The 22,630-nt window shown below is 19.0% G+C and overlaps 7 protein-coding genes across 7 annotated transcripts; 5 read left to right on the forward strand and 2 right to left on the reverse strand.

Annotated features, from left to right (window-relative positions):
• Nucleotides 1–734: 734 nt before the first annotated feature.
• SRAE_1000059800 (Phosphate-regulating neutral endopeptidase) lies at nucleotides 735–2,195 on the forward strand (the record flags this gene model as incomplete). Its single annotated transcript, XM_024647450.1, has 2 exons — nucleotides 735–987; nucleotides 1,036–2,195. The coding sequence occupies 2 exons, from the start codon at nucleotides 735–737 to the stop codon at nucleotides 2,193–2,195; spliced, it is 1,413 nt and encodes a 470-aa protein (XP_024501527.1).
• A 446-nt stretch (nucleotides 2,196–2,641) lies between these two features.
• Nucleotides 2,642–4,131, forward strand: SRAE_1000059900 (Phosphate-regulating neutral endopeptidase; the record flags this gene model as incomplete). The annotated part of the gene is made up of 2 exons (XM_024647451.1): nucleotides 2,642–2,918; nucleotides 2,966–4,131. The coding sequence occupies 2 exons, from the start codon at nucleotides 2,642–2,644 to the stop codon at nucleotides 4,129–4,131; spliced, it is 1,443 nt and encodes a 480-aa protein (XP_024501528.1).
• Nucleotides 4,132–4,610: 479 nt separating this feature from the next.
• Nucleotides 4,611–5,211, reverse strand: SRAE_1000060000 (Hypothetical protein; the record flags this gene model as incomplete). The annotated part of the gene is made up of 2 exons (XM_024647453.1): nucleotides 4,611–4,787; nucleotides 4,837–5,211. The coding sequence occupies 2 exons, from the start codon at nucleotides 5,209–5,211 to the stop codon at nucleotides 4,611–4,613; spliced, it is 552 nt and encodes a 183-aa protein (XP_024501529.1).
• Nucleotides 5,212–6,505: 1,294 nt separating this feature from the next.
• SRAE_1000060100 (Hypothetical protein) lies at nucleotides 6,506–7,642 on the forward strand (the record flags this gene model as incomplete). The annotated part of the gene is made up of 1 exon (XM_024647454.1): nucleotides 6,506–7,642. One exon carries the CDS (start codon nucleotides 6,506–6,508, stop codon nucleotides 7,640–7,642), a length of 1,137 nt encoding a protein of 378 aa, XP_024501530.1.
• Nucleotides 7,643–11,597: 3,955 nt separating this feature from the next.
• SRAE_1000060200 (Histone deacetylase 3) lies at nucleotides 11,598–12,919 on the reverse strand (the record flags this gene model as incomplete). Its single annotated transcript, XM_024647455.1, has 2 exons — nucleotides 11,598–12,793; nucleotides 12,862–12,919. The coding sequence occupies 2 exons, from the start codon at nucleotides 12,917–12,919 to the stop codon at nucleotides 11,598–11,600; spliced, it is 1,254 nt and encodes a 417-aa protein (XP_024501531.1).
• A 1,130-nt stretch (nucleotides 12,920–14,049) lies between these two features.
• SRAE_1000060300 (Hypothetical protein) lies at nucleotides 14,050–14,856 on the forward strand (the record flags this gene model as incomplete). Its single annotated transcript, XM_024647456.1, has 2 exons — nucleotides 14,050–14,156; nucleotides 14,211–14,856. 2 exons carry the CDS (start codon nucleotides 14,050–14,052, stop codon nucleotides 14,854–14,856), a joined length of 753 nt encoding a protein of 250 aa, XP_024501532.1.
• Nucleotides 14,857–20,401: 5,545 nt separating this feature from the next.
• Nucleotides 20,402–21,855, forward strand: SRAE_1000060400 (G protein-coupled receptor, rhodopsin-like family and GPCR, rhodopsin-like, 7TM domain-containing protein; the record flags this gene model as incomplete). Its single annotated transcript, XM_024647457.1, has 2 exons — nucleotides 20,402–20,527; nucleotides 20,890–21,855. 2 exons carry the CDS (start codon nucleotides 20,402–20,404, stop codon nucleotides 21,853–21,855), a joined length of 1,092 nt encoding a protein of 363 aa, XP_024501533.1.
• Nucleotides 21,856–22,630: the final 775 nt, after the last annotated feature.

The following is a 22,630-nucleotide window of genomic DNA, read 5'->3' on the forward strand; positions in this document are numbered from 1 at the left end:
GATAAGAAAATAAATCTACAAATAATAAATTACTTTTATCATTTTTGTTTTACAATTTAAAAAAATATTATGATAAAGTATCGATTTATATTTTACTTGAAAAAGTTTGTCAAAAAAAAACTTTTCAAATAAAATATCATTCTAAAAAATTTTTTATTTCATTACACAAAAGATTGAAAATTTCTTTTGATAATAGCTAATTTTTTAGTTCAAAAATTTACATGTTTATTTTTAGAACCTAACTTTTATACAAATATATTAAATGTATTGTTTAATGTTTTGATATAACTTGATCTATTGTTATCATAATTTTTTTTTAACAAATAACGACAAAAAATTTAATTATCCATCATCTATATACAAACTTTATTTTTTTATTTAACATATTAATTAGTTAAAATATTTGTATTACTATATTAGTAAAATAAATTTAAATTGCATTATTTTAGTTAAGTTAAAGCGTACTTTTTAACAAAAAAAAAATGTAAGATTCTAAAAACTATATTCATTCCTTTATTCACCTTTTTTATATAAATTTTTTATGATATTTTGATTTGATTTCAATGAAACTTCAGATTCTTTTGTACATAATTTTATAATTTCAATTGAAAAGATACATATTTAAAAAAAATATACTTTAAAATAATTGCATGCCATTTCAACATTATGAATCATTTATTTCAGAAATAGATATAAAGAATTGAAATAAATTTAAATTAATTAGTTAAAAAAATATGAAATTATTCCTGATAATTCTTGGTATTTCTATTATATTTCCTTCTCTGGCAAGTAAAAAAACTTGTGAAAAAAATTTTTTACATGAAATATATGCTTATGGTGATGAATTAGCTTCAGAATCTTTGTCACAATATGTTAATCTTGATGTTAACCCATGTGATGATTTTTATAATTATGCCTGTGGAACTTGGTTAAATAAAAAGGATAAAAAAGTTAAGGGTGAATATAATTTTCATGAACATATGAAAGGTAAAAACTTTTATTTTTATTTTTTTATAAGTATACAAATTTTTTTAGATGTATACAATGGAAAATTTAATGGTAAATCTGAAGCAATCAAAAAAGTTAATGAAATGAGAAAAAAATGTAATGATTTAGGTGAAGATTATAGAAATGATTGTATTAAAAAAGTTGATAATTTTGGATATTATGCATTTGCTTCATTCTTTGTCCGTCGTATGAAAGATACTCTTGAAACTTATACATGTTTCAAAAGTATTAAAGAAACTATTAGACATATCAAAAAACAATTTAAAATTTTATTAAAAGAAAAGAAAAATCTTTTGGATAAAATAACAATGAAAAATTATCTTTTAAAAATTGATAATATGAAATTTGAAGTAAGTGATTTTTATTTAGAAAATTTAAGAAATAAAACAAGTATGGAAAAATGTTATAAATATTTTAAATTTTCATCCAAAAAAGATGATGTAAAAAAAATGTTAAGTAATATGAAAAATTATGCATCATTTATACCTAGCAAAGATAAAAAATCTAAAGTTAGATGTGTTGATTTTATTGTTAATTCTGAAAGTAATGGAGTAAAACTTGAATTCTTAATTGATAATTATGCATTTTATTTACCAGAAATGAATACATTATACTTTAATCCAACAATATGTAATAATCGTTGTCATAATGTTTATTATTCTAAATTATTTAATTATGGATGTAGTGGTTTTACTATTGCTCATGAAATGTTCCATGCTTTTGACTCAGAAGGTATGAATTTTGATTATAATGGTAAAGAAAATTATGATGTAACAACTGATTATTCAAGAAATATATTTAATAATAGAAGTAAATGTTTTGTTAAAATGTATGGTAATAAATTTAATAATTTTTTGACATTAGATGAAGATATTGCTGATAATGGTGGAATAAAAATTGCTCATAGACTTTTTATTGAAGGAAAAAAACGATTAAAATGTAGTAATCGTGTAATTCCTAAATTTGAAAAATTAACTCAAGAACAACTATTTTACATAAATTTAGCTAGATCTATTTGTAAAAATCCAAATGAAAATCCTGATAAACCAGATGATGAAAATTATGAAGGTAATCCTAAAGATTTCCGTATCTGGAAAGTTTTATCAAATTCTAAATCATTTGCTAAAGCCTTCCAATGTAAAGTTGGAGAAAAAATGAATCCAAAAGACAAATGTGAATTTTGGTAAAGATTAAATCAATATTCATAAATAAAAGTTAAAAGTCAAGTTTTATTATTTTTTTTTAAATAATTAAAAAAATTTTTCTAACAAAATATGATATTATTGAAATATTTACAAAAAAAATAAATGGATTAAATTTAAACTTAAAAAATAAAAGAATTTCATAATAAATGAATTTCTTAATAAAATAATCATTATAGTCTTACCTCAAAAAGTGTTATTTGAAATTTCATGATGTTTTTGTTAATCACTGTAAACACATTTCTTATACTTTTTTTTATCACTAAAATGTCACATTTTTCAATTGTTATAAGGTAATAACTGAAAACAATGTAATTTTTTATATGACATATAAAATTTTTACTGAAAAGTATAAAATGCATTTTAGTAAAATTTCATTTTATTAAATTAAATTTGATATAAAAGAATTTTTAATCATTATTAAAAATAAAATGAAATCATTTTTATTATTAATAAATATATTTCTAGTATCTATATTTTTGGCATCTAAATTATGTATTTCAAGAAATGTTGGAAAAAATTATTATCAAATTGATGTAAAATTAAGTGAGAAATCACTTTCAAAATATCTTTCATTATCACATGATCCATGTAAAGATTTCTATAATTTTTCCTGTGAAGGATGGATATATGGAAAACATTTAGAAAATATATTTGGAGAGAGTGAGGATTTAAGTGATATTCAAGATTTTAATTCATTTCTTAGTGGTAATAAAATTTAAAAAAAAATTTTTTTTATATTACTTTTTATTTAGAAGGAGTTACAAAAAGAAAATATGATGATCAGTTAAAAATAATTAAAACAATTAGTGATATGTATAGAAAATGTTTAACAATGGAGGTGGAATTACAACAAATATGTCTTATAAAAATTTTAAGATTTGGATATTATGCATATGCTTCTTATTATATACATAAATTAGAAAATAATATAAAAATTAAATATAGTTATAAAATTGTTGAAAATATTTTCAAAAATGTTGCACATGAATTTAAGTTATTGTTAGAAGAAAGAAAAGATCTTTTTGATAAATATACAATTAAGAATTATTTAAATAAAATTAATAAACTTAAAATTAACAGAAGATATCATAAATATTTAGGAAATTTATCATTTATGGAAAAATGTTATAATTACTTTAAATTTTCACATTATGATAGTCCTGAAAAAATGATGGAAAATATAGATAATTATCAATTTGCCATACCAGATAATGATAAAAAGTTTAAAAAAATATGTGTCAATTATATTGTTAACCTGCAAATTTATGAATACGATATTGATGATTTAGTTTCTAATGTAGCTCATTATCATTTATCATTAAATAATATTATTATTAATCCTATAGCATTAAAAGAACCATGTTTTAGTCCTAAATTTCCAATGTCCCTTAATTATGGATGTATTGGTACAATAATTGGACATGAAATTATACATGCATTTGATTTACTTGGTATGAATTATGATATTAAAGGAAATATAAATCAAAATATGACTAATAAAGATTCAAGAAAAAAATATAAAGATAAAAGTAATTGCTTAAGCATGCAATATACAAATGAATCATTAAAAGATTTTGGTTCAAATCGTAGAAAATTTTTAATATTAAATGAGAATATTGCTGATAATGGTGGAATTAAAATTTCTCATAGAGCATACATGAAATACCTTGAAAGTATCGGTGGTAGTGAACCTAAGATTCCTGGTTTTGAAACATTAACTGAAGAACAATTATTTTTTATTAATTTTGCCAGATTCTTTTGTACTTTAAAAAGAAGTTATGATAATGTTGGTCCACATTTTCCTGGTAATATACGTATAAAAAATACACTATCAAATTATTTACCATTTTCTAAAGCTTACAATTGTAAAGTTGGAAGTAAAATGAATCCAATAAATAAATGTGAAGTGTGGTTATAATTGAAAAAATATTTTTTTTTTATTTTTAATTGTTTAACATAGTATATTTTTGATTAAACATTTTCATATTTACCAAATTTAATAGAAAAATTTTAAAATATTATATTATGATAATAGTAAATATATACATATACTTAAGTTAAACTTTTTTTATGACTAATAAATTTTTACAAAAAAAAAATATATCAAGTGATAAATGTATTTTTTTAAAATTTTATAAAATATTTTATTTTTGCTTAATATTAACAATCTTTTTTTAATTTTATATATAATTTTTTTATAAAGAATATAATAACATTAGATTAATAAATAAAAAGATAAAAATATTTTTGTATGAAAAACATAAAAAAAAAATATGTTTAATAGTACATTGATATTTCATTAACTAAGTATTATTTTTAATAATTATTTTCTGATATAATATCATCTTAATATTAATATAAACTTATACAAAATATTTTCTTATGATAAAAAAATATTTAAATTAAAAATATAATGAAAACAAAATTACAAAAAACAAAATAAACAAGTAAATTCATCAATGAAACATTACCACTTGATTTAAATGAATCGTGGTTACACATTTTTGATGCACAACAACAAGAAATTCCATTTCTATTTTGTATTTTATCATTAACTTTAATACAATTATTTTCCTAAATAATAAATTTAATAATTAATAATTAATACTTTTTTTGTACTCACATTACAACTGGTATTTAAATAGTTAAATAAAATTTTTGAAGTTGAAAAACATCCCTCCCATAAACTTGTCTCTCCATCATTTGTACCAGTAATTGTGACACATTTATCATTAACTTCTGGACATGGTATGGTATACCTTGGTACATCATTAATCAAATTTGGCCAATTTTTTACATAGTAATTACAATATAAATTATTACCATTAATTTTTTCAGAAGGATTTTGAGATAGATTATTAAATTCATTAATAAGAAGTTCTCTTTTTAGATATCGTAATCTATAGGTTGCATCACGTACATATCTATGACACTTAAGTATTTCATTTAAATAAAATAATAAATATATGAACAATAATTTACAAAAAGACAAATGCATACTTTATAATAATTATACGGAAGTAAGAAATATTTTAAAATTATAATATTTATATACTTTCTTCTTAGTGTTTTCGTTCATCTCACATTATAAATTCGTGTGTCAATCATGTTAAATTGATAAAAATATCATAAAAATATAAAACATTAATGATATCACACAACTTATTTTTAAAATCTTTGTTATTTTTAATAGTATTGGAACATATAATGATAAGATTATGTCTTTAAAGTCATTGTTTTCTGTGTAGTATTATTCATTTCTTATCAATACAAGAAAGTTATAAGTAATTATTATGAAATACTAGTCAAAAATAACATTTTAAATTGTAAAAATAAATTATAGGATTTTTTATTATGGTAACTTTTTTTTTTTAAATTAAGAAATATATTTATTATAAATTCTCATTACATTAATCTTTACAATATTGAAAAAGTAATTTTATTTTATTTTTTAACAAAATTAAATTCTCTTTTATAATTTAAAAAGATTTTATTATAATTTGTTTAACATTTTTCTTTTACAAGTAAAAAAATTTAAATTTATACTTTATTTACAAATTTTTTTGTAAGGCTATTATAATAAAATAAATTTAAACAACAGAAGAAAAAAATGATAAGAACATAATTGTTTCTAAAAAAGAATTGACAGGTATTTTATTACTCATAAAATTTTTTTTTAAAATAATAATGTTAATTTATTTTTTCATTATTTCATTATATATAATCATCATTCAACATGAAATTTTTATAAAAATAATATTTACCAAGTAAGAATTAATAGTATAAGTAATTTACAACTTTATAATATATTTTTGTAATTAAAAAGTTTTTTTTTTCAATATTATATTTGCAATATAAATAATTTAATAAAATATTATACCTCAAAGATCAATTATTATTATGCGGAAATAATAAATCTCCAAAGTTCATCTTTAATAAATCTTCAAAAATAGAAAGTTATTGAAATGATATTTGTATAACTTTCCGTAAAAATAAATTAAAAGTTTATAATTAATTTATAAAAAAATAAATATTTTTTAAATAATTTATTATATTTTCTTTACTTAATTATAGTTTACAAAATTGTTTTTATTCATTTATCTTTAAATATTATACATACAATATGTATATTTGACGCCTCCTATGAATAATATAGATGTCATAAAAAAAAACGCATTCAATAGCATAAATTAAACTTACTTATATCTCTTATACAACTATAAAATATATATATAAAAAAAGACAATTTTTATTTTTAATATTGCTTAAATTTACTACTTTTTTATCTAATAATGGAAAAAGAACCATTTGTTGAGTTACAACGTGTATTGTCATATCAATATTATGATACAATAATTACTGATTTAACATACTTTCACCCACAAAAATGTGAACAAGTTATTGAACATTTCAATTTAGCAAAAAATATCATCAATAATGATAAAATTAAATTAAATATTTCTCCAATAAAATTTTATTCTGTTGGATTATTTATTAGCCAAATTATTGAATATCCAATAAATATATCTTTAAGAAAAACTATTATAGAATTTTATTGTACATTATTTGAAAAAATTAATAAAATATATGGATCTCCATTTATTGATGAGTACATTTTAAAAATCATATTTTTACATTTTTATGATGAGTATTATGGTTGTTATTCAATTAGTGGTTTAGAAGAAAATAGTTATATAGAAGATTCTAAAATAAGAATATCTTCATTTAAAATATGTATTGGATGTATATATAAAAAAGATATGAAACAACTTTTTAATGGTGAAGGTGTCTTCGACAAAATTATACATATATTTTATAAAAAAGCTGCATATTTTTTTCAATTTTTAATAATTCCTTCAGTATTTTGTAATATTGAAGAAGATGTTTGCAATATTATTAATATATCTGCATCTATTTTTGATTCATTAGAAGAGTATCTTAAAATAATAATTGATTTGGATAATTTATGTTTTAGTGAAAAAATAACAAATGAATTATTGGAAAAGATGTCTATAACTATAAAATTAATGTTTTCAACTATCTTAGGGGAATCAATTCATGATACACTTTTAAATTCTATTTACTTAGAAGGAGTTAAATATAATCTTTGTAAAATAATATCCTTTATTTTAAAATTTACTATTTTTTTAAATAATGAAAATCATATAATGATATTTAAAGAATCAGTTAAAAATGTAGCTAAAATTATATTAAAATTATGTTTAATGGAAAATACACCAACAACATGTATTGAGTCAAAACCTTGTACTAATTATCGTTTTGAATTAAAGGAAATTAAGAAGTTCCTTGTATCCATTCAATCAAAATTTAATTTCTTAATTGTATCTGAAAATGTACAATTGGATGAAAGTAGAAATGAAGAGATTGAAAAAGATATTATAAAATCTTTGGAAGTAATGGAAATATAATTTCTTTACATCATACATTTTAATCTTCCTTTATTTATTTTTTTTTTCAAAGTTAATCTTTGTTAAGTTTAACAAATATTTTAGTAAATTTACTTTGGTATATTTAGGTATAATTCTAACTACTCTTTTGTTTATATTATTTAATTTTTAATTTTAATAATACTTTCTGCCTAATATTAACAATTATTTATAAATATATCTTTTTTTATCAATACGTTTTTTTTTTAAATATTTTGATAGATGAAAAAATATTATTATTTAACTGAAAACAAAAATTAAATATATAACATATTATATAATATTTACAAATTAATGCTCATATTAAAATAATTACATAAAATAACGTTAAATATACACGTTGTTATGAAGAATGACGTAAAAAATGTTATTATAATTCACACATAATATCTTCAAAACATAAAAGTTTTGCACTATACTTATAAAAATATAAAAAATATTTTTTAATTATTTTTGATATTTTTATTATTTAAACTGAAATGACATTTTTCTTTTATTTTATTAATAATATCATATTAAATTGTTAAGTATTGAAAAAAAAAAGAACTTTTGACAAATTGTTTAAAATAATTTAAATATTGTTTTGACATAAAAATCGTATAATTTTATTGATATGAAATTATATTATTGTAATTTGAATAAGAATAAATGAGAAATTAAATGTGAAATAATAAAAAAAAATTAAATTTAAATTTATTATCTTTTAAAAGTTATGTTAATACAAAATTTAGATCCATATTAATATTTTTATAATGCTGTTTATAAAAACAAATTGACAAAAATAGTTAAAAATTAAAAAAAAAAGATTATCAATGAATTTAAAAATTCTATAAAGCGTGACAAATTTTTATTTTTTTAATAAATTATTTCTAAAATAAGCAAAATAAAAGTATTTTATAACAGATATAAATTATTAAAAAAATTTTAATGATATTTCCACAATACTTTTGTCAAAAATATGACAAATTAAATGTCATTCAAACGATATAAAAAAAATTGAGAATTTCGTAGAAAAATGTCATCATTTTCTTGTGACTACTTAAATTCAATTTTAAATAAGAATAAAATAAAATTATTAGAAAATAATTGAAGTATAAAAAAGTTCAATTAAATTGGCAAAAAGCACTACTGATAACAATAATTAATAAAGATTCTTTTTTAGTTATAATAAAGAATAATTTTTTAAAATAAAATCATGAATTTGCAAATTAAAAAATTACAATTATAACCGTGCTTCTATTAGAAATATATCGTAAAAAAATTAACAAGTTATTTTACCACTACAATTTTCTTTAAAACAAAAAATTACCAAATTATTTATGTGATGTAAGTATGTTTAATATCGAAGTCCTTTCAGACTTCATTTCCAAAATTTGAAAACTGAAGTAAAATTACTCCAGAACCCAAGTATTTACCTTGAATGGGTTTTTCTTAAACCGACGCATTCAACCTCTTAGATCAATATCATGTTTTACATTTCATTCGGTCATTTTGTACATATAAATGTCATTTACTATTCAATTGTCATCATGCTTCATAAATACCTCTATATAATAAAATATCATTTTTTTTTGTATACTTTCTATTTTATTTACATAAAAATAAAGATAATTTTTTTTTTGGTTAGTAATATTATTTTATAAACATTTTTAATTTACATCTTTTCCCCCCACATTCAATTTTTATCATAAAGAAAAATTTTCAATAAATTTGATATAAACATTCTTTAAAATTTGCATTTAAAATTAATTTTTTTTACTTTAATGTTGAAAACTACAAACGAAATGATGGTTCAAAAAAGCAACACATTTTATCATTGGTTAATTTAACACAAGTACTACTTTACATAAATTTTCATTTACTTCAACTCTTTTTACTAATAATGATTAGAAAAAAAAATCCAGAAACACTAACAAACTATAATTTTAAAAAGACTAGAATATTGAAATTTCATCTATCCAACTTCATTAAAAATTTTTTTTTAATTAAAGTATTACTTCAAAATCAAATACTAATCATAAAATTAGTTTTTAAAAACATCAGACACATTTTTTTTTTACTATTATTTACTTATTTGTCTTTATGTGAGTATATTGAAAATAAATTGCTGTACAGGAATATATGTAAACATCACATTTTTTATAGTTTTTTTTTTTTATTAAATATAAGAGAAGCACTTTATTTATTTAATATAATAAATTTTATATAAAACAAATAATTTTTTTTAGTTAAATTTTTAAAGGGATTTATAATTATATGATTTCATAAGTATTTTTTTTTTCAAAGAATTATAATAATTAGTTTTAAATGCATGATGCTTTTATGAAGAATTCTTTTGTATATATATATACTAAATAGTAATTAAAAAGTATTAATTAATTAATGATAACCTAGAAAATTATAATAATAAAAATTTTAAAAATCATTTAGTATTACATACATATTTTAAATTATGTTAAAATTTAAAAAATTATAAAAAGTTTAATATTTGTCTAGTATAAATGTTTAAAGATAGTTGTATATTACATCTAAATTTTTTTGATAACATCATATTTTTAAACATTAAAGTGGTAAATGTAATCTAATATACATTGATACAATTTTCTTTAAACAGGTGTTATCAACAAAATAATATTTTTATCTTATCTTTTTTACTTATCATTATTTTTATTTTATTTTTTTTTTGCTGTAAATTAAAATAATTAATATGTATACGTATGAGTGTACTTAATTTTATATTTAATTTTATTACAAAACAATAATTTCTAATGCTTTAATGTAAATAAGATTAATAGTTCAATATTATTAAAATTCTAATATTGAAATTATCAATGTTATATAAAATTTTTTATTTATTTTAAAACTAAATACTTGTTGTTGATTTAAATTATAAATAATATTAATATCAAAACATAAATTTAATTTATATTTTAATTAGAAAAACAATTTTCAGAAGTAATAAATAACTCTAGAATCATTTTTTTTGAACTATTAATAATACACTTTATTATTTTACTAAAAGTAATCAAAGATGAACAAAAAGAAACAATTTAATTTTTGATACATTATATCATCTGTTGATGTCAATGAAATACATAAAAAGTTTTAAAAAAATATGAAAATAAAACTTCAATTTATACAGCCAATTTTATCTTTCCTTAAATTCATAAATAATAACTTTGACAGTTAAAATGATTTAGTTTGTTACCCTGTTCCTTACGTTTCTATTACTTTACCCTCGTTTAACTTTATTTTAAATTAATTTAATTTCCTCTATTAGTCTTTTTTTGTTTACTTCTATATTTAGAAATATTATAAATTATGTTGATAGCAATAAAAAATTATTTACTAAAATATTTTTAAAAAAATATAAAAATATTTAAAAACTGATAAAACACATATATAATCAAATAATTTATCCAAATAACTAATCAAAAATTAAAGGTAATAACAAGTAAAAATATAATTAAAATAAAATTAATGTTTAGTTCAAATTTAATTATTATATTTGCAATCTAGTTGGCCATATTTTTTATTTAACTAATAAACTAATAATTTATTTAATTGAATTATCAATTACTTTTACATCAACCATATTAATTATAAAAACATTATTAATAATTTTTTTTTCAGTAAAAAATTTTATTGATTTTTTTTATAACTAAAAATATAACAAAAATTATTTTAATTTTAATTTAATTTATATATTAATTATAATTTTTCTTCTTTTTAAAATAATAATATGACTCCTTACTTCAGAATATCCAATCGAAACCACAAATTTCTTTTACTTTTAAAAAAAAATTTTTTTTTCTGATTCCCCATGTTTCTTTATGTTAGAAAAACTAAGAAAATTTGAAAAAAAAATTTATTTAAAAAAGTTATTTTAGGGGACACCAGATCTAAAAAAAATCCAAATATTATAATTAAGAAATAATTAATCAGGATCACGATCCCTCATTTTCCTGTCTTCTTCATACATCTCCTGTTTAATTTCATCTTTATATTTCACTTTATCCCAATCAAAAAAATCATCTGGAATTGGTTGCATTTGTACAGCTGGGGCACCTTTTAACATATCAAGGTTTTCAAATATTAAATCCTTTAAAGCATTAAGGTATTCTTGTGTATTAGCATCTTCATATCTTTTATCTAACTTTGGTTTTAATAAATAATCTGGACCAAACATCTCTTTAAACTCACATTCATCAGGAATCTCAGCCGGTAGTATGTCATCTTTGTCAATACATATAGCTGTTTCATTACACCAGGCTCTTGCAACATTCCTTGGTGTATAACCACCACCACCTAAAACAATCATAGGAAGACCAAAACTTTTAATAAATTTTACACATTCACCATGACCATCTATACTTAAGTTGAAACATCCTAATCTATCCATTCCTAATGAATCAGCACCACATTGTAAGACGACAGCTTCTGGTTTATAACATTCCATAACTTTTGTCATTATTGGTTTAAATATAGATAAATATGCCTCATCTTCAATACCTTCTCTTAATGGTACATTAACTGTATAATATCTTCCCCTATCCATACCTATTTCCCACATATCACCAGTTCCCGGAAAAAACATATTACCATACCGATGAAATGATACTGTCATAACTCTATCTGTTAAATAGAATGCTTCATGTAATGCATCTGACGTATGTATGTCAATATCACAATATAAAACTCTAGCATGTCTTTTTAATAATTCTAAAATAGCAAGAACAATATCATTAACATAACAAAAACCGGAAGCTTCAGATTTTTTTGCATGATGAAGACCACCAGAAAAATTAACAACAATATCTGTCTCCTTTCTATTTATTCTTTGGGCTCCCTCCAATGAACCACCAGCACAAATAGAAAAAAAATCAAACATCCCTTCAAAAATGGGGCAATCTTCAATAAATAAAAAATTTTTCATAACATCAGCATACTTCTCCTTATTATATGGTGTAGCATTTTGAAGGAAATCTATATATTCTTTTGAGTGAAATGCTTGCATATCAATAGCACTACATGGTGCTGGCTCCATGACGGTCATATACTTATCTAACCCATAATTTAATACTAATGAGTGCATTGCTGATAATCTTTGTGGTTTCATTGGATGTTTTTCACCTTAAAAAAAAAGAATAAATAATAATTATAATTTTTTTTTGTAAATATAAAATATTTTGAAAACATACCATAATGAAATTTACCAACATCTGGATGAAAATAATATACAACATCTTTTTTTCCCATTCTACTTTTATTGGTCAGGAGTGGGTGATAAGAAAAAAATATCTCTTTTAAGTTTTAAAAAATTTATACTTAATAGTATTAGTAAATATATAAGTACTATATTTATGTTCCTTTTGTTAGTTTATATTTGCGTTAGAATGAAAATTGAAAAAATTTTGTTATTAGGGTAAATATCAGTATATACTTTTAAGAAATATATCAAGAATGCATTAACAACGATGGTAAATAAAGTCGCGGTCCTATAAGAATAAATAGTCAAATAAAATTGTTATAATATATACATACATATTTTCTGTAAAAAAAAGGTCCATTAATAAAAAGTGCAAATATTTATTGACCAATGATGAATATTATAATTAATTAACTTTACTTTCAACAGATATATTTTTTTCTTTTTTAACTTTTTACTTTCTTTTAAATTTTTTATTCCATGACCATTTAATCTAATAAAACAGGAGAAAAAAAAAAGAAGGAAAAATAGATGAATGAAATTTTAGTAATAAATGAAAGCCTTGAAAAGTTTTAATAATATCATTAAACCAGTTGATTAGCATTTTTCTACTAGAAATTTTTATTTTTATCATTCACTATTTTCTCATATATGTATATAATAAAAATGATTAAATAAATATATGCAAATCCTGTTTTCTATTATATTCTTTAAAATAAATCACGTTACAATCCACGAGTTACATATATCTAAAATGTGTTTAAAAGTTGTTGATATAATCATAGAATCAAATAATTTGGTATAAAAATATAAAAGATAATAGCAATAACAAGACTTTATGGAGCTATATATCACTAATTTTTTTTAATCATAACAGCAGTAGATGTTAAGCATAATTGGTTGATTTGTAAAGAAACAAGAATATATCATATATCTTCTTTTTTTTTAGTGAAGGTAATATTATATATTTGATGGAGAATGTTTATATAAATATCATCTTATATGTATCTATTTGCATTTATGATCTAAATAAATTAAACAGACATTCTTCTGATAACTAATGAAACCCTCATCTAAACAATATTTTATTTTTATTTATTGTAATTTATTTTTAATAACCTTTCAACAAATAATAAATAATGATTGTATTGGGAGATGTTCTGTGGATTTTATAAATGATATGGAAAGTCAATTAGGTCCTAATAAATCACTTGGTTTATTACAGTTAAATTTTAATGATTTCCTTATTGCATTTTCTAATCAAACATTTCATGAACAATTTTGCAAGTAAGTTTAAATTTATTTTTTTTTTAATAATTATAATAATAATTTTATTTGAAGAATTTATCATACTTTTCAATATTGTTATCAAAAATGTAACCATAATTTCCTTTTAGAGCTTCTTACGAGAAGCTCAGAGATAATAGATCACTTTTGTGTTTATAATTATCAAGCCATACAAGATAAATTTCCATGTTTAAATAAAATAAATTATAAAATATCTAAACAATGTTTAAAGGGATGTACTTCTAAACATAAAGCTGTAACATCAATAATGCAAAATTTTAAACATCTTGCAATGAATGGCGATTCAACACAGGCTGAAAAATACCTTAGTGATGGTTGTGAATATGTGACATGCTCATTACATTGTGACATCCCAACAATTGCATATAATTGTGATTATGAAACGGCAAATCTTGTTATAAATATAACAAGAAAATCATTTAACTCAATACAAAGTGTTGCTCTTGATACTGGAGCAATATCAAAATGGCCAAAGACATGCTTTGATTTAAAAACATACTCAATCCCGACACCACCACCACCACTAACAACAACTGCCAATCTACCATCAATTAAGTTGGATGTTATAAAAACAAAAGTACAGGAAGCATCACTAAACAATCATTCTCCACCGCCTCATTCATTATACCTTTCACTTTTAATAATTTTAATCTTTATAATTTTAAATTTTAAAATATAAATTAATAATATTTAAAAATGTACATAAATAGATAATCCATTTTTATTACTAATAAAAAGTGTATTAAAATTTTTTTAATTGAAAATGAATTAAATATTATCAAGGATTATTTTCATTAATTTAGTTTCTTTTTAGATTTTTACATTAGAATATCTTTATTAGTAAAAAATTAATGAAGTATCTTATTTAATTGACAACAAACTTTTCTTTCTTTTTCAATATCGTTTATTTATCTCTTTTCATTATTTTCCCTCATTGACTTCGTAGGAGGATAAATATAATTATAAAAGTATAGATAACATTAGATATTTCCATAATTATGAGGCTTAAAATTATTTATTTACTTCCTTTTTAAGGTACCAAAAATTTATTTTTCTACCATAGTTTAATGACGTATATTTATCTATCATCTTTATTTGATAAAGTTTAAATAAGTATAAAACACAACTTAGTTTTATATAATTAAAGAAAGTGCCCTATTTTTAGATTTAAAATATTTTAAAAATGTACATTATATTAACAGGAAGGAAAAAAAAATGTTCTTTTTTATATTACAAAAAGTACTATTTCCTTCAAAATCATCTTATTTGATAAAGGAATAAATATATGATATCTTTTATTCTTCTTATCATTTCACTTTAATCTATATTAATATGTATAACGAGTTTAAATTTAATATTTTGTTTATGAAGTTAGAACTTTAAACATTTTTTTTTTACAATATCAAATATATGATATTTATATATCAATGTGAAAAATAGAATACTGATTACATTTTACTTCTAAATGTCATATATTTGTGCTGTTTTGATATTTGTTACTTTTTGGCACAAAAGTTCTTTTAACCTATTTGTTTTTTACATTTTTATTTGCATATTAAACGCCTCCATTGTCTAGAGGACCTATATTTTACTATAAAAAAAAAAGATTTTTTTAAGTAAAAAAATATTAACACATCAATCAAGAAAAAAAAACAAAAATATTTTTACTTTATCTTGTTCTTGTTAATTAATAACATTTATCCTTTTTTATAATTTTTTTTTTCCAAAAATATATATATTTTCTTCTTTCATAAAGATTTAGTTTCAATTTAATATTTTAAAGGATATTAAATTTTTCAGAAATTATTTTTTTATTAATATTATATTATTTAATAAATAAATATATATTCAGGGTAAAAGTTGATGTGTTAACAATTTTTTTAAGTTTAAATAAAAATATTTTTATTAAAAAAAATGTATGTTTAAATTTTTTTTTATTATAAGACTATTTCCTTGTAATTTTGTGTCATTTTTTTTTTATTACTATTTAAATGAAATATAAATTTTGATTGCCCAAATAATGCTTTTTTTTTAAATTTTTTTTTTATAATCATTGAAAATAGATATAACATATATGAATATTTAAAGTACTTTTATATAAAACTTGTTTAAAACAATACTTTTTTTTAAATTCAATAACAATAAAACAACAAAAGTGTTTTATTGGCTTTTACTAAATGAAATATAAATTATATTAATGGTGTCTTTCAATAATGCTAATTATATATTAATTGTCAATTATTATGTTGTGTTTAGAAATATTTATATTTTATGATACAAAATATAATAATTTTTTAAATGTTCTTTATTTAGATAATTTATAAGGAAATAAAGTTTTTAAAGAATTAAAGTACACAAAACAAACTTATTTAATGCTTCATCAAATTAATTTCTTGTATACTAAAAATTTTGATAAACTATATAATAAGACAAAAATAAATGTAACAAGAAAAAAAGGCATTTTCTTAACAAGTACATTTATAAATTTTAAACATTTATATATATACATCTTATTATCATATAATTCTGTTGTTGCTCATGTTTAACTTGTTAAAATTTAAATATTTATTGTACATTATATCAAAAAGTAAGTTTTGAAAATTTACTTTTCCAATTTTTGTACACAGGTGATATAATTTTTAGCAAAAAAAAAGATTATTTAAATTATTTTATCACCTTTAATATTAATATATACCTGTATACCTGCATCATTAGGCAGATGTTGTAAATTTTTAAGTTAATACAAAAAAAAACCATACCTCTCGTCATTATTTATTTGATTTTTAATGGATAAATATTCATAATATGTCAAACTATTTTACTAATAACTTTATTTGATTTTTTAAAATAACATTTACTTAACTTTAAAAATTATTTCAATTTGATTGTTATGAGAAGATAAAGAAAAAAGAAAATAAAAGTGTACTTTTTTTTTCTTGCTAAATTATGATTTATTTTATTTTATTTCTTTAAAATTTATTTTAAACTACCATTATACATGTCTTTTTATATTATAATTAAAGAATAGTTCTAATTTTTTGTTAAGAAAACATTTATTTTTTTACCCAGAAATGCGTTTCCGTGTTGAAGGAAAAAAAAAAAATAATAAAGATGCAAAGTATTAATAAATGGTAGTTAAAAAAATGATACTTGTTATCGTATTTTTATTTTTTTGCCAAAGCTTTTTGTATTATTGAAAATTTTAAAGTATGTCATATTTTTTTATACGTTGTTTTATCTGATGATTTATTTTTTTTTTTTTATGAAACATGTTAATTTTAAAATAAGGACATCTATTTATAGATTTTAAAGAAAAATTTTAAAATTGTTATTATAAAAGGTCTTGTTTTTTTGTTTACGTAATCATAAGATTATAAAAATGATATTTTATTTATAATAACACTTTTACTTGCTTTTTAATAAGAAGTATAAAAAAAGACACTTTTAAATGCACTATCAAAATAACATATTTGTAAAACAATTGGTGGTCTACGTAAAATCTTAAAAATGTACTTCATGAGAAAAAAATGTATATATAAATAATGTATTAGAATCATATATATATATATTTATTTAATTTTTTTTTTTTTTAATACCTACCATAAAATATATATTTTTATCAAAATATTTATATTTAAAAAAATTATACTATTATTAATAATGCAAATTATTTACAAAACTTTTTAGATAATATTATTATAATAATTAATACAAAACTAATTAAATTAAGATTATTTAATATATAGTTATATAACTTCTTTTGCTAATATTAATCCTACCATATAAACCTTTATATGTACCTTTTAAGTTTAAATAAACTATAAAAAAAAAATAAATCTTTAATATATATAATTTTGTTAAAATATTTTATGCTTCGTTAAAATAGAAAAAGAAAATTTCTAATTTGTTAAAATCAAAAATCAGGTGGAAAATTATTTTAATATTGAATTATAACACATATTTTGTACATTAATATTCCATGTTTTTTATCCTGTAAAACTTTAATTTACTTAAAAGAAAAAATTGTCCAATTTCATTTTCTAAAATATTAAATATATTTTTAAGTGATGGTATTTTGTAAAATTTAAAATTAGTTTTTTTAGTATAAGTAGTATTCAAAGATTATTAGAAGATGTTAAGTAATCTTTATGCATTAAATAGATATTGTCAAAAGAAGTTACTAATTATTTATATGGATGAAGGTCCTAAGAAAATTATTATCCTTTAAGCGTTTTGAAGTATGTTATAATTTTAATGAAAGTTTTATGATATTAGAGAGAGATATTATATGAAATATATATATATGTATATGTAATAAAACTTACATAATAATTTCATTTTTGAAAGTTATCCAAATTATCTATACATTGAAAAAAAAATTAAGCTTAACAAGGTTTCTTGCCTCTTTTAATGACAATAAAAAGTTATTAAAAAAGAGTCATATAGTTAAAAATTTAAAAAGTAATATGACTTATTGCGATTTTCTTAAAACTCACATATATATTATTTAAACTATATTATAAATTCATAAAACATTTTTTTTAAATCCATTATTTACATAGATTATTTTTTACCATTAAAAAAATAATATCATTTATATGTTTACAAAAAAGGTACTATTATATCGCATTTTTTTGTTTATAAAATCAAATGAGCAATGTTTATAATAATAATATCTTCATTCATTAGTTATGGGGAAAAAAATTAATAATTAAAAATTATTATTTTGTATATTTTTCATTCACCGTCTTTCAATAATATCTATCATAATTATTTATAAAATGTCATGATATAAAAATTATTATTCAAAAATTTAATACAACTTTATTTTATCAGCTTAAATTTTTTTTTTATTTTAATTTTCAATGAAATGATTCTTTTTAACAACTTTATCATACATTTTCTTTTACTAAAATAACATAAATTTTTTGGTGGTGAAATAAAATATTTTAAAAAAAAATAATATTTATAATTCTAAAGATAGTGTTAATTAAAAACCTTTTTTAATATTAGCTTTAAAGTACAAATATTATATTAGCTCAAAAGTACAAATTTACAGTAAAAATTTAAAAATCAAAATTTACTTATGAAGAACATTATATATAATTATCAAGATATATTAAAACTGACTTTAAAAGTATCTTTATATTATTAAATTCCTAAAATATTTATTTCTGCATATGAGAAAAAAGGTTCAAAATTTAATAGTTGCTATGTATTTTTCAACCACCAACTACACAATTTAATTTAAATAAAAAAAATTCTAGAATATTTCCTTATTTATTTATTATTGTAGATATATATATATATATATTTATTATTATTATCTTAACTTTTTTTTTTGTAATATTTTTTAATTCCTGGTATATATTTATATACTTGTAAATATAATAATACTGTTCAATTAAATTTATATAATATTAATAATTTTTTTTTTATAATATTTAAATATACCGAAAAAAAAAAATTTTTTTTTTAACTTGCCATAATAATGAAATTGTTTCATTTGGATAGAAAATATTTTTTATTACTTCATGACAATTGTCAGATTGAATATATTAAAAAAAATTCTTTTCTATAAATTTTTGATAGTAACTTGCATAAAATTTTTATGTTATAGATTTTCCAATATTTTGTAAAGCATCATTAATATGACAACTTCTTAAACTCTTCTAGATTGATTATTTCTTCTTTTTTTTTAAACTAGAATTAGTTACAATTACTTTAAAAACTTATTTATTTTATCATACTCAGAGATTAAACTACTCTATTGACAAAATTTGTTTTTATATAATCTAAAAATAATTATTTTTAGTTGGTATATCAGCTTCTTTACATAATAAAATTTGATATTACCAAATTCAAATGGCAATGATAAAAAAAAATTTTTTTTTTAACATACTTTATAGTATTTAATTAACCTTATTCTTAAATTCTTTCTGATATTTCAAAAAAAAAAAAAAAAATAAATAAATTATCATCTTTGTTTAAAGATATACATATTTTTTAGTTTAATTAATTTTACAATACCTCTATAACAATGTTTATAATTATTTTAAAAAAATACTTTCATGTAAATGTTTAATTATAGGAAAACAAAAAAATTTGTACTATCCATTAAAAACATATCTAAATATTTGTAATTGTCATAATAATAATACTAATATAAGAATTACTGATAATATTCTTTATTGAAGTCATATTATATATCTTATAAGGACAACATGATATCTACATTTATTGCCTTCACAATAGGCATCATAACAATTGCAATACTTGGAAATTTATTTTTAATTTTTGTTATCATTCGTGGTAATACTATCTCTAAAATGAGAATCTCACCAGTACAGGTATGTGATATTAAAAAATAAAATTTAATAAAACCCTTTTTTTTTAAACATAAAATTATATTTTAATAGACATTCTTTTTTCGTTAATATATGTCTACATAATATTATATATTTTTTAGTTGAAATATTAATTTTAATCAAATTTATTTATAAAAATATTTTAATCTTATAATAGACATATGGTGTAATAGAAAATAAAATTATGTTGATATGAATTTTATATTTTATTTTTTAAAACTATATTATATAAAAAAGATAATTATTATTTAAAAAGTTATAAAATAATTTAAAATACATAGTTTAGTTAAAATTAATATAATATATTCTAAAAACATTTTAATAAAATTTTTATATTTTTACAGTTATTACTTCTTCATACAGCTGTAGTTGATATATCATTTGCAACTTTTTCACTTGGTACTGAATTATTTATCATGTTAAATCGTCCAAATCTTCCAGGACCTCCATGGTTATGTCCAGTTTTAAAATTTATTGAAATAATACCATTATACTTATCACCATTATTACTTGTAGCAATAGCATATGATAGATATATGGCTATCTGTAAACCAATGGCGAATTTTAGAAGTAACAAATATCAGAGACCAAATAAAATGGCAATAATGTCATGGATTATTGCAATTATATTATCATTACCACAACTTCATGTATGGGAAATAACTAACCAGGGTTGTTTGACAAGACGATACTTCAAAAAACAATTCATGCAAATATATGTTCTTTATTTTAATCTTTTTGTATGGTTGATACCTTCAATACTTGCTACTTATTTTTATTTTCATGTTTGTAAAAGTGTTTGGTTGTCTAAAAAAGTTGTCTTAGATGATGTTAATGGTATTACAAAGTCGTCATTAAAAAATGGTAAAAGAACAACTATTGGTAATATTTACAAAGATGAAGAAAATGAAACATTAGTTTATGTTAAAAGAATAAGAAGCACATCTAATGTTGTTAAACAACAAGATAATGAATTTGGTAGAAAAAGAATTCATACTGTTAGATTAACATTAACAATTATTGCTTGTAACTTTTTTTTATGGACACCATTTTGTTTATTTAATGTTGTTCAAACTATAGCACCTGATCTTGTTGCACACTACAAAGGTATAGCTAATTATTTAGGAGTTCTTGGAAATTTAAATTCTTGTGTTAATCCATGGATTTTTATATTATTTAATCCTAAAAATGTTAAAAATGCTTTAATCTCAATTTGTCCTTGGTATTTATATAAAAAAAGGAAGACTGTTCTTGTTAAAGGAGAAATTAACTATTGTGATGAAATTAGAATAAGCAATAGTGCTTTTTAAAATAAATTTTTTATAATTACATCAATAAAAAAAAGAACTTTTAAATATTACTAATTTAGTATTAATTATATTTAGAAATTGTTAAAAGACCATTATGATACAGTATTATTATTAATTAAAGTATATATTTATACAAATAAACTAACTCAAATTAGAAATTATCACAAAAAAAAGTTATCTTTTTTCTTCTTTACATACAAAGTACTTCAATATTTACCTTCAAAGCAACAATTCATTTATAACTATTTAGTATGATATATTCTAAAAACTTTTTTAATATTATACAAAATTAAATTTTAAGTACTCTTATTATATAAGAAGTTATTAATTTTTTTTTCTAATCATTTATCTTTTTAAACGTTTTTTGTTTTTAAACAAATTCTAAAGAATTAATTATTTTTTACCAATATACTTTTTATTATTAAAGTTCAAAGTTTTATAAATAATTTTTTTATTTAAAAATGGTCTTATAAAGTTTTCAAGATTCTGATTACAAAAAGGTTATATATCTTATGATTTCAAATATTTCAAATATAATTTGTTTATTTTTCAGATAATTTATTTATATAAATCTATATCGTTTATCATCTAGTGATTGTACTTATTATTTTTTAAATTTCTTTATTATTATTTTATACTTTTTAATGGTTTCATTATTTTAGTAAAAACTTTTAAAGTTAAAATTTCTTTGTAAAGTCTAAATATGTTGTTCTGAAAACTTTTTTTCTTAACAATTATGTTGTATTTAGTTTTAATTGAATATATTTTTTAAAAA

Source organism: Strongyloides ratti, assembly GCF_001040885.1.
Source record: "Strongyloides ratti genome assembly S_ratti_ED321, chromosome : 1".
Lineage (NCBI taxonomy): Eukaryota > Metazoa > Nematoda > Chromadorea > Rhabditida > Strongyloididae > Strongyloides > Strongyloides ratti.